This window comes from Heptranchias perlo, chromosome 1 (assembly GCF_035084215.1).
Source record: "Heptranchias perlo isolate sHepPer1 chromosome 1, sHepPer1.hap1, whole genome shotgun sequence".
In the NCBI taxonomy this organism is placed as follows: domain Eukaryota; kingdom Metazoa; phylum Chordata; class Chondrichthyes; order Hexanchiformes; family Hexanchidae; genus Heptranchias; species Heptranchias perlo.
Genome location: NC_090325.1, coordinates 163361904 through 163376380, shown reverse-complemented (window position 1 = coordinate 163376380; position 14477 = coordinate 163361904). Strand labels below are relative to the sequence as shown.

At 41.3% G+C, this 14477-nt stretch overlaps 1 protein-coding gene across 7 annotated transcripts in view; it reads right to left on the bottom strand.

Annotated features, from left to right (window-relative positions):
- The window catches only part of kiaa1109 (KIAA1109 ortholog), a 460818-nt gene that overhangs the window by 377683 nt on the left and 68658 nt on the right, over nucleotides 1–14477 (bottom strand). For all 7 annotated transcript variants that reach the window (XM_067993249.1, XM_067993258.1, XM_067993276.1 and 4 more), the window contains 3 exons: nucleotides 3098–3254; nucleotides 1006–1084; nucleotides 638–729 (listed from right to left, as the gene is read on the bottom strand). In XM_067993249.1, coding sequence (XP_067849350.1) covers nucleotides 638–729; nucleotides 1006–1084; nucleotides 3098–3254 — 328 coding nt within the window. The remainder of the gene's footprint in view (nucleotides 1–637; nucleotides 730–1005; nucleotides 1085–3097; nucleotides 3255–14477) is intronic.

The following is a 14477-nucleotide window of genomic DNA, read 5'->3' as shown; positions in this document are numbered from 1 at the left end:
GCCTGTATTCACTCGAGTTTAGAAGGATGAGAGGGGATCTCATTGAAACGTATAAAATTCTGACAGGGCTAGACAGACTGAATGCAGGGAGGATGTTTCTCCTAGCTGGGGGGGGTCCAGAACGAGAGGTCACAGTCTCAGCATATGGGGTTGGACATTTAGGACTGAGATGAGGAGAAATTTCTTCACTCAGAGGGTGGTGAACCTGTGGAATTCTCTACCACAGAAGACTGTGGAGGCCAAGTCACTGAATACATTTAAGAAGGAGCTAGATAGATTTCTAGACACAAAAGGAATCAAAGGGTATGGGGAGAGAGCGGGAATATGGTATTGAGAAAGAGGATCAGCCATGACCATACTGAATGATGGAGCAGGCTCGAAGGGCCGAATGGCCTACTCCTGCTCCTATTTTCTATGTTTCTATGTTTCTACTACCAAAAAAACAGAACAAATGAAAAACACACAAGTTAAAGAAACAAGGAATTCAAGCTTCGGCTATGATATGCAGACATGCAAAAGTAGAATTCATTTACCCATTTTAAAATGTTCAATCAACTTTGTCTCAATACCATTCAACTTTGAAAGTCTAGCTCTGATCCCAAATGCGACTTACAAAAAATGTAAATAAAAAACTCACAGCTAACATTTCTGCCTCCAACAGAGTTCGATACAGCATGCTACTAGTTGCATCCACATGGAGAAGCTGACCTTTAATAGTTGGTGAATAGCCTATGGAATCAGAAACCCATACCACACATATATAGTTAATACTGTGAATAATATACTTTTTTTAAAAAAAAGGTTAAAGTAACTTTTCAGCTTGTCCTCCCACACATATCTGACAACTAATAATATAATCTTATATACCCATTAAAAAGTATTAAAGTGACAACCTTTAAATAATCTTTCCCCAATGCAAAACATGCAGTTGCACATTAACACACCGTATTAGAATAAAAAGGTATAATGTTTGTATAATGTTTCAAAATGTGGACAGTTTCTTACCATTTTCACATACAGTCACAGGAATGTTGACTTCCAAATATGAACCTGCTCCAACATTTACATGTATGGCATTGGTCTCCTAAAATAAACACGCATTTCAACATGTAATGTGTATTTTAAATATGATTACAATGCACTCATATCCAGAATAAACTTTCATTAGATCACATAAATCATTTATATGCATCGAGGAATCTCTCATCAAAATGCCCCCTCCCTTCCGCAATATTTGTTTCATGTTCTGCTCTATTTATCCTGTAAACAGGGGGAACACAATGTATTGAAACTGCAAAAATGAATCAATACTTTGCCTTTTTCCCTCCCTCCTCTCCTGAAGTGTTAATTCATTACTGTGGTACAATTCAGTACCTTGCTTAAGTGGCCATTATCCACATGCGAGTCTTGACATAGATGGTTGGCAATCTATTCAACATCTGTGAGTATCAGTCAATTGTAAACAATTTTACAACACCAAGTTATAGTCCAGCAATTTTATTTTAAATTCACAAGCTTTCGGAGGCTTCCTCCTTCCTCAGGTGAACGTTGTTGCTTGTTGCCTCCGAAAGCTTGTGAATTTAAACTAAAATTGCTGGACTATAACTTGGTGTTGTAAAATTGTTTACAATGGTCAACCCCAGTCCATCACCGGCATCTCCACATTATCATAGTCAAACCAGATTCCGTCCCCTCAATGTCCATACATGCACTTTTCCAGCAACGGCTGCTGGATAGTGACCAGGAATAAAAACCCCAGCTAATTTTCTCCTCCCTGAATCAGTAGATATCGGAGATCAAATTCTTGGTTCATATAGCTCAGCTACCCAACTCTGCTGAGGGGTCAAGGAGTGTTTTCATTCACCTGCATACAGGAATTTCTTTCATCTAGGGTTATACTACACAATATTAAATGTGTTCTTCATTCTAACACTACTTATTTTTGCTGTTGTCTTCACCATGTTTTTTTTTAAATCTTGCTTTTTTCTGTGGGTTTTTTTCCGTGTGGCTGTGGTTGAACTATGTGCTTCCGACCAAATGCTCTCCTGGAGCAATCAGAAGAACAGTAAAGTATTTTCTGTGGCACAAGGGAAGCTACATAATCTCTGCCTCCTACAGCGTCAAATTCCCTCTAATTCATGAGAGATGGAATTAAAAAAGGTCTCAGCAAAGCATACCAAATCAGGGCTTTAGAACACCAGAAAGCAGTGGGACTGTCACAGAGTTCAACCACAGGAGGGGAGGGGGTCCACTGCCCAACAATAAAAAAAACAGGCAGCATGCACCTACACTAACAAAATTATACATTTTATTGGACACTGGAAATCCAGCAAATTACGCAATGTCAAAAATTTGTGAAACAAGAACAGAAAATGCTGGAAACACTCCAAGTCAGGCAGCATCTGTTAATAAAGCAAAAATGTTAATGTTTCAGGTACAACCCTTCATCAGAACTATTAATCCCAAAACATTAACATGTTTCCTTTCTTTATAGATGCTGCCTGACTTGATTATTTCCAGCATTTTCTGCTTTTGTTTCAGCATCTCCAGTATTTTTCTTTTTTGTTCAAAAATCTGTCCCGGTATCTGAATTCATACAAAAATCCAGATAGAAATGGGATCAGTGAATTAAGAAAATGTTTGGATTGTCAAAAATTACCTGTCAGGAAAGAAAAACCACAGCTTTTTAACTTTAATTCTTTGCGTTCCAATTGCATGTGTATAATGCTACTTTAAGATTTAGTTACTCTTTGTAATCCAACAGTGATTCAAATTTTCTGATTCTTAAAGATTATAACTTTACTGAATGTTAGAGTTCTCAGGTTATCAAACTACCTATCATGTCGCATTAGCTCTGGATTAATACCTCACTGTATTCTCTAAGGATCCAGCAGCAAATCCAATTTACCCCAACACCTTAGACTCCCTGACCATCAGCCATCTGTCCTCAATAAATTAGTGATATAACAGGTGTTACAAATCCTACAGACTTTATAACCTGCTATGCTTTCTAATTAGCTCTCCATCTTAGTTCTGACATATGACATAACCTATAAAATTATTGCTGATGATGTGCAATTAATTTGATTGCGCTTACCCGGTTTTTCGTAAAAAGTAAATCAATGGTGGCATCCGCAATGATATTCATGCGTAGTTCAAATGCAAGAATCTGCCTTGGCTTTCTAGGTTTTGCTAATTCAGTGACCTTCAATGTCTGGTAGTCAGCTGGAAAGAAAAACTTCCATAAACATTCCCTGCGAAACACAAAGCATTTAAAGTTCATTATTTTTTGGAAGTGGATGGAGAGAAGGGATGGCAAACTGCACAAAGGCTAACATTGTGAGATAAAGTAGCTAAATGGTTCATTTTCTGCATGTTACTGATTTTTGGCACTGCTGTGTACCACATATAAAACACATTCATATAATGTACATTTCTGTAAACTTCAGACGCACACGGGACAATACTCTTAAGGCAACAAATATTTTAGTACACTTTTCAAACACAATTGGCACCACACTACCCAGAGGTTAATTACCTTAACATATAATTAATTAACTACATCACCAACAGTGAAATACAAAAGCAAAACACAAACAAAATACTTAGAGCATGAATAGCATTCATCACAACAATAACCTAGGATAATGGTATATATACTACAGTTATGCATTAAGGCCAGAGTTAAAGAACTCCTCATCCTCACTTTCCAACTGGACAAAACTCAAATTAGTCCTTTGCAGAACCTACTCCAGTCATCTTCACTGGATTTAGGTTCACTTGTTTTCTTAGTGGAAGACTGGAATCAGCAAGAAAAACTACTCAACAAATACCAAAAAAAATTCTTATCAACTTTTTAAAACTAGCGATGAAATAATTGTGGCCACCTATTTATTGAACTCTGGTCCTTTTGTCCAGTGCACATTTTCAGCACCACTGATCAAAATGGCAGTATGAAGTAGACCGTGCAGGCTAGCATCAATTCAAGCAAGATCACCTGAAAAATGATCTTCACACTGCTCAAACTTTTTTTTAAAAACTGCCATTATAGGAAGTTGACTTATAACGTCCTTTTAAATCTGAGAAAAACCTAGAGACCAGTGAACAATGCACTGTACATGTTTAACTGAACATGTACAGAACTCTGCCCTTTCCATTTTATAATAAAGCACATAGTGCAACTGCAGCTGCCTGCTTGTACAATTACTAAATGCAGCCAGTACTACATCAGTAGGTGCAGTATAAAAACAGCATTAGAGGAAGCACAACTTAGTTTTCTAGCATTTAAATTAAACAAAACGAGCAGCCCCAGAGCAAGATTGCCACAGGCTGATTTAAAATCAAACCTCGAAAACTTCCCTTTAACATATCCACATATACCTCTACTGTCCACTGCTGGCTTATAATGTTGCTTTAACTTCCAGTGATACAGCACCTCAAAAGCACTTCAGATATTCCAGTTGAGAAAACAGCTCACATATCTTATGCAGATGTACACAAACATAACATAATTTACAACAATAGCAACTTTCATTTGTATAGCTCCTTTAACATAGAAAAGTCTCCGAAGATACTTCACAGCAGCTTAAGGAAAGAAATGAATGCTGAATTCAATAAGGTAAATACAGAAAAACTATTTCCTCTGATGGGGAATCCAGAACAAGGGAACATAATCTTAAAGTTACATTAGGCCATTTAGGCTTGAGATCAGGATGCACTTTTTCCACACAAAAAGTAGTGGAAATCTGATACACTCTTCCCCGAAAAGGCTGCAGATGCTGGGTCAATTTAAATTTTTGAGGCCGAGATCAATAGATCTTTGTTAAATAAGGGTATCAAGGGATATGGAACAAAGGCAGGTAAATGTAGTTAAGGTACAGTTCAGCTATGATCTAATTGAATTGTGGAAAGGACGCGAGGGGCTAAATAAATTACATACTGCTGTTCTTATGTTCCTATGAATCAGAGGAGGAGATATTAGGAGAGTTAATTAAAAGCTTGATCAAAGAGGTGGGTCTTAAAGGAGGAGAGGGAGGTAGAAAGATTTAGGGAGGGAATTCTGAAGTGTGGGGGCTGAACTGAGGGTCAACCACCAAAGATGGGGCTAAAGGAAAGGAGGAATCAGAGAAATGGAGAATTCGAGGGAGGAGCACCGTAGCACTGGAGGAGGTTAGAGAGATAGGGAGGTGTGAGGTCATGGCAGGATTTGAATACAAGAGTGAGAATCTTAATTCGGAGACAATGGAGACTGGGAGCCAAAGTAGGTTAGCTTGTAGAGGGTAGGTTAGTTTGTAGAGGTTAGAGGATGAGAGGCCAAGAGGCCAGCCAGGAGAGCACTGGAACAGTCGAATCTGGAGATGAGAGAGACATGAATGAGGGTTGCAGCAGCAAATGGGCTGAGGTAGGGGTGGAGGTGAGCAACATTAGAGGTGGAAGTACAGAGTCTTTGTGATGAAGAGGATGAGTTTAGAAGCTCAACTTGGGGTAGAATAAATTACAAACGATCTGGTTCAGCCTGAGACAGTGGCTGAGCAAGGGAATGGAGTTATAAGCAAGGGTATGGAGTTTATGGTGAGGGGGCTAATGCTTTGGTCTTCCAAGGAGACAAATGCAGCACATCCAAGGTTAGATGTCAACATACATAAGAATGTTAACCCCATTTCCGCTGATGCTGTTACCAAGGGGCGCATGTCGATGAAGAAGAGGGGGGGTCAGGCATGATCCTGAGGTGATAGTACAGTATGGAAAGAGAAGCCATTTATAGCGATGCTTTGGTCACAATCAGATAGGAAGTAGTGAAACCAAGCGAGTGCAGCTCCACCAAGCTGGACAACAGATGAGAGGCGTTGGAGAAGGATGGTGCGATTGACCGTGTAAAGACTGCAGAGAGGGGAAGTCATGCTGCAATTGTACAAGGCTCTGGTGAGACCACACGTGGAGTACTGTGTACAGTTTTGGTCTCCTTACCTAAGGAAGGATATAGTTGCTTTAGAGGTGGTGCAACGAAGGTTCACTAGATTGATTTCTGGGATGAAAGGGTTGTCCTATGAGGAAAGATAGAGTAGAATGGGACTATATTCTCTGAAGTTTAGAAGAATGAGAGGCGATCTCATTGAAACGTGTAAGATTCTTAGGGCTTGACAGGGAAGATGCTGAGAGGCCTTTTCCCCTGGCTGAAGAGTCTAGAACTGGGGGGAACGTAGTTTCAGGATAAGGGGTTGACCATTTAGGACTGAGATGAGGAGAAATTTCTTCACTCAGAGGGTTGTGAATCTTTGGAATTCTCTACCCCAGAGGGCTGTGGATGCTCAGTCGTTGAGTATATTAAAGACTGAGATGGATAGATTTTTGGACACTAGGGGAATCAAGGGATATGGGGATCGGGCCGAAAAGTGGAGTTGAGGTTGAAGATCAGCCATGATCTTATTGAGCAGGCTCGAGGGGCCGTGTGGCCTACTCCTATTCCTATTTCTTATGTTCTTATGACACAATATTCTAACGCTGATCTTTTTCAAATAAATACTATCAATATACAATGCTATTTATAACAATTAATCCAACTTAAGAATTCGCATTTTAACTGAACAGTGTCTAAATGATTTCTCAAGTGGACTGGACAAAATAGTTCCTGTTTTACTAATGACCTATAACACTTGGTCACTTTGTACATTCATTTTAATTGCACAGCATCCAATTAAAAAGATATACAAATCATTGATGGGCTGATTTGCATAAGTAATTTTCATTTCTCACACTGGTACTATTTTCATAATGATAGTGCCATTTTAATATAAAAGTCCCTTAAGCATAAACACAATATATCCAATTATAACAATATTTTTCCCATTCAATTTTCTTTTTTCTGAAGGTATTGACTCATTCAGGGTACAATTACAATTATCACCCAAGTGGCTAACCTTCATTTGTATGCCAAGATAATGAGTTTCAACAGATAATACTGAGGAAGAATGCGACAAAATACAAGACGATGTTCACAGACTTGCAGAATGGGCATGTAAATGAATTTCAATATGGATAAGTGTGAGGTGGTGCATTTTGGTAGGAAGTATAAGGAGGCCACATCTGGTTCACTAAGGTCCTTTAGGGAAGGAAACCTGCCGTTCTTACCTGGTCTGGCCGATATGTGACACCAGACTCACAGCAATGTGGTTGATTCTTAATGGCCCTCTGAAATGGCCTAGCAAGCCACTCAGTTGTAACATATCGCTACGAAAAGTCATAATAAAAATAAAAACGGACGGACAACCTGGCATCGGACCACTATGCACCGGACACAGCAAACGCAAACCAAGCCCAGTCAACGCTGCAACACAGGACTACATGCATGCTAAACAGCAGAAGCAACATGCTATAGACAGAGCTAAGCGATTCCACAACCAACGGATCAGATCAAAGCTCTGCAGTCCTGCCACATCCAGTCGTGAATGGTGGTGGACAGTTAAGCAACTAACGGGAGGAGGAGGATCTGTAAACATCCCCATCCTCAATGATGACAAAGTCCAGCACATGAGTGGAAAAGACAAGGCTGAAGCGTTTGCAACTATCCTCAGCCAGAAGTGCCTAGTAGATGATCCATCTCAGCCTCCTCCCGATATCCCCACCATCACAGAAGCCAGTCTTCAGCCAATTCGATTCACTCCACGTGATATCAAGAAACGGCTGAGTGCACGGGATACAACAAAGGCTATGGGCCCCGACAACATACCAGCTGTAGTGCTGAAGACTTGTGCTCCAGAACTAGCCGTGCCTCTGGCCAAACTGTTCCAGTACAGCTACAACACTGACATCTACCAGACAATGTGGAAAATTGCCCAGGTATGTCCTGTCCACAAAATGCAGGACAAATCCAATCCGGCCAATTACCGCCCCATCAGTCTCAATCATCAGCAAAGTGATGGAAGGCGTTGTCGACAGTGCTATCAAGCGGCACTTACTCATCAATAACCTGCTCACCGATGCTCAGTTTGGGTTCCGCCAGGACCACTCGGCTCCAGACCTCATTACAACCTTGGTCCAAACATGGACAAAAGAGCTGAATTCCAGAGGTGAGGCGAGAGTAACTGCACTTGACATCAAAACAGCATTTGACCGAGTGTGGCACTAAGGAGCCCCAGTAAAATTGAAGTCAATGGGAATCAGGGGAAAAACTCTCCAGTGGCTGGAGTCATACCTGGCACAAAGGAAGATGGTAGTGGTTGTTGGAGGCCAATCATCTCAGCCCCAGGACATTGCTGCAGGAGTTCTTCAGGGCAGTGTCCTAGGTCCAACCATCTTCAGCTGCTTCATCAATAACCTTCCCTCCATCATAAGGTCAGAAATGGGGACGTTCGCTGATGACTGCACAGTGTTCAGTTCCATTCGCAACCCCTCAGATAATGAAGCAGTCCGTGCCCGCATGCAGCAAGACCTGGACAACATGCAGGATTGGCCTGATAAGTGGCAAGTAACATCCGCGCCAGGCAAGTGCCAGGCATTCACCATCTCCAACAAGAGAGAGTCTAACTACCTCCCCTTGACATTCAACGGCATTACCATCGCCCCCGATTCCCCCACCATCAACATCCTGGGGGTCACCATTGACCAGAAACTTTACTGGACCAACCACATAAATACTGTGGCTACAAGAACTGGTCAGAGGCTGGGTATTCTGTGGAGAGTGACTCACCTCCTGACACCCCAAAGCCTTTCCACCATCTACAAGGCACAAGTCAGGAGTGTAATGGAATACTCTCCACTTGCCTGGATTTGTGCAGCTCCAACAACACTCAAGAAGCTCGACACCATCCAGGACAAAGCAGCCCACTTGATTGGCACCCCATCCACCAACCTAAACGTTCATTCCCTTCACCACCGACGCACAGTGGCTGCAGTGTGTACCATCCACAGGATGCACTGCAACAACTCGCCAAGGCTTCTTCAACAGCACCTCCCAAACCCACGACCTCTACCACCTAGAAGGACAGAGGCAGCGGGCACATGCGAATATCATCACCTGCACATTCCCCTCCAAGTCACACACCATCCTGACATGGAAATATATCGCCGTTCCTTCATCGTCGCTGGGTCAAAATCCTGGAACTCCCTACCTAACAGCACTGTGGGAGAACCTTCACCACACAGACTGCAGCGGTTCAAGGCGGCGGCTCACCACCACCTTCTGAAGGGCAATTAGAGATGGGCAATAAATGCTGGCCTTGCCAGCGACGCCCACATCCCATGAACGAATTTTTAAAAAAACATACTGCTTGAATAATAAGTGTAAGTGGGGTAGAGGAACAAATGGACCCAGGAGTACACATTCACAAATCAATAAAAGTAACAAGGCAATAAAAATTCGAAACCAAGCAGTGGGATTCATTTCTCGAGGAACAGAATTAAAAAGCAGGAAAGGTATGTTAAACTTCTATAGAACCTTGGTCAGAGCACACTTGGAGTACTGTGAACAGTTCTGGTCTCCATATTACAAAAAGGATATAGAGGCAAACAAGATTTACAAGGATGATACCAGAACTGAGAAGTTATAACTATCAGGAAAGACTAAACATGCTGGAAGGGAAGGCTGAGGGTTGACCTAATAGAGGTTAACATTATGAAAGGGTTTGATAAGGTGGATGTGGATAAGATATTTCCACTTGTGGGTGAGTCAAAACTAGGGGCCATAAATATAAGTCAGTCAATAATAAATCCAATGAAGAATTCAGGAGAAATTTCTTTGCCCAGTGGTTAGAATTGGAATTTGCTACCATATGGAGTAGTTGAGGCAAATAATATAGATGCCTTGAAGGGGAAGCATGAGGGAGAAATTACTAGAAAGGACATCCAGATAGGATTAGATAAAGTGATGTGGGAGGTGGCTCGTGTGGAGCATAAACACTGCCACAGACCAGTTAGGCCGAAGGGTGTGCTGTAAATTCTATCTAATTCAACCACTGGAGTATCATATATGAGCCAGATCCTCCTCTCATCTGAATTCAATGCGCACACACCTTCCAGCAGAAGTCAATGGCTAGCAATCAAGAAGAAACAACCCAGGTGTTTTTTCTACTCACTACTCTGAGAAGTAGAGGCCAAATGTAGACTGCCTAGTCTCACCCCAACAGAGATTGACCAACTTAGCACAGACTGAGATTTGAACCTGGGACCATCCTAATCTGCATATCTCAGTTTTGCATTGGGCAGTGCATTTACCAACAGAATCATTGGGACAGTTATGTCAATAGTTCTTTCTTCAGTTTTCAAGATCACCATTTCTTTAGAACTATGGTGAAGGGCTAAAGAGCAGGACACCACCAAGGTTGAAAAGAGATGAGTGATCGGGATGTGATGTGTTTGGGTTCTAAAATATTTTTTGAAGGAAACACAGTCTGGGAGGTACAAGTGTTGCACAGTTTTGAAGTCCTTGGAAAGAATGAGTTGAGAGCAGCAGACTGTGTAATGAGTCTTGATTTCAACACATTGGGGATTATAAGAAGAACATATAGGGTGCCATTTTGGATTTTGCAAGAAACAAGAGAGAAAAGCTCAGAGGAGCACAGATTACAGTAGTACTAAAATGAGAGGGAGAAAGGACAAGAAAAGTTGAGAGAGGACTGAGAGAAGGGGGAAAGACACCAAATAGATGAATCGACGGCACAAATAGAAATAAATGGGTATGATCTCGTGGCCATTACAGAGACGTGGTTGCAAGGTGACCAAAGTTGGGAGCTAAACATTCAGGGTTTTTTAACATTTTGGAAGGATAGGAAAAAAGGTAAAGGTTGTGGGGTAGCTCTGTAAATAAAGGATGAAATTGGTATAATAGTGAGAAATGATCTTGGCTCAGAAGATCAAGATGTCGAATCAATTTGAGTGGAGGTAAGAAATAGCAAGGGAAAGAAATCACTGGTGGGAGTAGTACATAGGCCCCGTAACAGTAGCTACACTGTAAGGTAAAATATAAATCAGGAAATAAGGGGGACTTGTAAAAAAGGTAATGCAATAATAATGGGCGATTTTAACTTTCACATAGATTGGACAAATCAAATTGGCAAAAATAGCCCTGAGGAGGAGTTCATAGAGTGCAATAGGGACTGTTTCTTAGACCAATATGTTGGGGAACCAACCAGGGAACAGGCCATTTTGGATCTGGTAATGGGTAATGAAACAGGATTAATTAATGATTTCAAAGTAAAGGATCCCTTGGGAAATAGTGATCATAACATGATAGAATTTCACATCCAGTTTGAGAGTGAGGATCTTGGGTCTGAAACTACTGTATTAAACTTAAATATGGGCAATTATAAAGGGATGAGGGCGGAATTGGCCAAAGTGGACTGGGTAAACAGATTGGATGGTATGATGGTGGATAAGCAGTGGCAAACATTTAAAAAGATATTTTATGACTCGCAACAAAAATATATCCCTGTGAGGAGGAAAGATTCCACAAAAAGGGTGAACCGACTAACTAAGGAAGTCAAGGATGGTATCAGGTTAAAAGAAAAAGCATACAACATGACAAAGATTACTGGTAAGCGCGAAGATTAGGAAAACTTTAAAAACCAGCAAAGGATGACTAAAAGAATAATAAAAAGGGAGAAAATAAATTATGAGTGTAAACTAGCAAGGAATATAAAAACTGACAGTAAATACAAGTATATAAAAAAGAAAGTAGCTAAAGTAAACATTGGTCCCTTAGAGGATGAGACTGGGAAAATAATAATGGAAAACAAGGAAATGGCAGAGAAATTGAACAGATATTTTGTATCTGTCTTCACAGTAGAAGACACTAACAACATACCAATAATAGTAGAAAATCAAGGGGCAAAGGGGAGGGAGGAACTAAAAGCAATTACTATCACAAGAAAAAGTACTAGGTAAACTAAAGGGTCCAAAGGCTGACAAGTACCCTGGACCTGATGGCTTGCATCCGAGGGTCTTAAAGGAAGTGGCTATAATAGTGGATGCATTGGTTGTAATCTTCCAGAATTCACTAGATTCTGGAAAAGTCCCAGTGGATTGGAAAACCGCAAACATAAGGGAGTGAGACAGAAAGCAGGTAACTATAGACCAGTTAGCCTGCCATCTGTCATTGGGAAAATGCTAGAATCCATTATTAAGGAAGTAGTAGGAGGACATTTGGAGACTCGTAATACAATCAAGGAGAGTCAACATGGTTTTTTGAAGGGGAAATCATGTCTGACAAATTTATTACAGTTCTTTGAGGCAGTAACAGGCAGGGTGAATAAAGGGGAACCAATGGATGTTTGGATTTCCAAAACGCATTCAATAAGGTGCCACATAAAAGATTACTGCACAAGATAAGAGCTCATGGTGTTGGGGGTAATATACTGGCACGGATAGAGGATTGGCTAACTAACAGAAAACAAAGAGTCGGGATAAAAGGGTCATTTTCAAAATGGCAATCTGTAACTAGTGGGGTGCCGCAGGGATCAGTGCTGGGGCCTCAACTATTTACAATATATATCAATGACTTGGATGAAGGAACAGAGTGTCTTGTGGCCAAATTTGCTGATCATACAAAGATAGGTGGAAAAACAAACTGCGGTGAGGACAAAGTGTCTGCAAAGGGATATTGACAGGTTAAGCGAATGGGCAAAGATTTGGCAAATGGAATATAATGTGTGAAAATGTGAAGTCATCCACTTCGGGAGGAAAAATAAAAAAGCAAAATATTATTTGAATGGAGAAATACTACAAAATGTTGCACTAGAGGGATCTGGGTGTCCTCGTACATGAAACACAAAAAGTCAACATACAGGTGCAGCAGGTAATCCGGAAGGCAAACGGAATATTGGCTTTATTTCTAGGGGGATGGAGTATAAGAGCAGGGAAGTCATGCTACAAATGTACAGGGTGCTGGTGAGCCACACCTGGAGTACTGCGTACAGTTCTGGTGCCCTTATTTAAGGAACGACATACTTGCATTGGAGGCAGTTCAGAGAAGTTTCACTAGGTGGATTCCGGGTATGGAAGGGTTGTCTTGAGGAAAGATTGAACAGGTTGGGTCCATACTCATTGGAGTTTAGAAGAATGAGAGGAGATCTTATTGAAACATACAAGATTCTGAGGGGACTCTATAGGGTAGATGCTGAGAGGATGTTACCCCTCATGGGGGAGTCTAAAACTAGGGGCATAGTCTCAGAATAAGGGGTCACCTGTTTAAGGCAGAAATGAGAAGGAATTTCTTCTCCCAGGTGGTTGTGAATCTTTGGAATTCTTTACCCCAAAAAGCTGTGGAGGCTGCGTCATTGAATACATTCAAGGCTGAGTTAGACAAATTTTTGATCAGCAAGGGAGTCGAAGGATCACAGGAACATAGGAACAGGAGCAGGCCATTCAGCCCCTCGTGCCTGCTCTGCCATTTGATAAGATCATGGCTGATCTGTGATCTAACTCCATAAACCTGCCTTTGGCCCATATCCCTGAATACCTTTGGTTGCCAAAAAGCTATCTATCTCAGATTTAAATTTAGCAATTGAGCTAGTATCAACTGCCGTTTGCGGAAGAGAGTTCCAAACTTCTACCACCCTTTGTGTGTAGAAATGTTTTCTAATCTCACTCCTGAAAGGTCTGGCTCTAATTTTTAGACTGTGCCCCCTCCTCCTAGAATCCCCAACCAGCAGAAATAGTTTCTCTCTATCCACCCTATCTGTTCCCCTTAATATCTCATAAACTTCGACCAGATCACCCCTTAACCTTCGAAACTCCAGAGAATACAACCCCAATTTGTGTCATCTCTCCTCGTAACTTAACCCTTGAAGTCCGGGTATCATTCTAGTAAAGCTATGCTGCACTCCCTCCAAGGCCAATATGTCCTTCCGAAGGTGTCGTGCCCAGAACTGCTCACAGTACTCCAGGTGCGGTCTAACCAGGGTTTTGTATAGCTGCAGCATAACTTCTGCCCCCTTGTACGCCAGTCCTCTAGATATAAAGGCCAGCATTCCAATAGCCTTCTTGATTATTTTCTACACCTGTTCATGACACTTCAATGATCTATGTTCCTGAACCCCTAGGTCCCTTTGGACAGCCACTGTTTTTAACTTTTCACCCTTTAGAAAGTACCCTGTTTTTTGATCCAAAGTGGATGACCTCACATTTGTCTACACTGAATTCCATTTGCCACAGTTTTGCCCATTTACCTAATCTATCAATATCGCTTTGTAATTTTATGTTTTCATCTACACTGCTTATAGGATATGGGGAAAGGGGGGAAAGTGGAGTTGTGGTAAAAATCAGATCAGCCATGATCTCACTAAATGGCAGAGCAGGTTCGAGGGGCCAAATAGCCTACTCCTGCTCCTGTCTCTTATGGTCTTATTATGCTCTTATGCTCAAAGGTCAAGGGACAGATTGTGTTCAAGAATGGTGGCAGGAGAGAGAAGAAAGGTTGTAAAAGGGGAAGGAGAGATTGAAAGAGAAAAGAAATGTCAAAAGGGCAGGAAAAGAAAAAAGTTTGA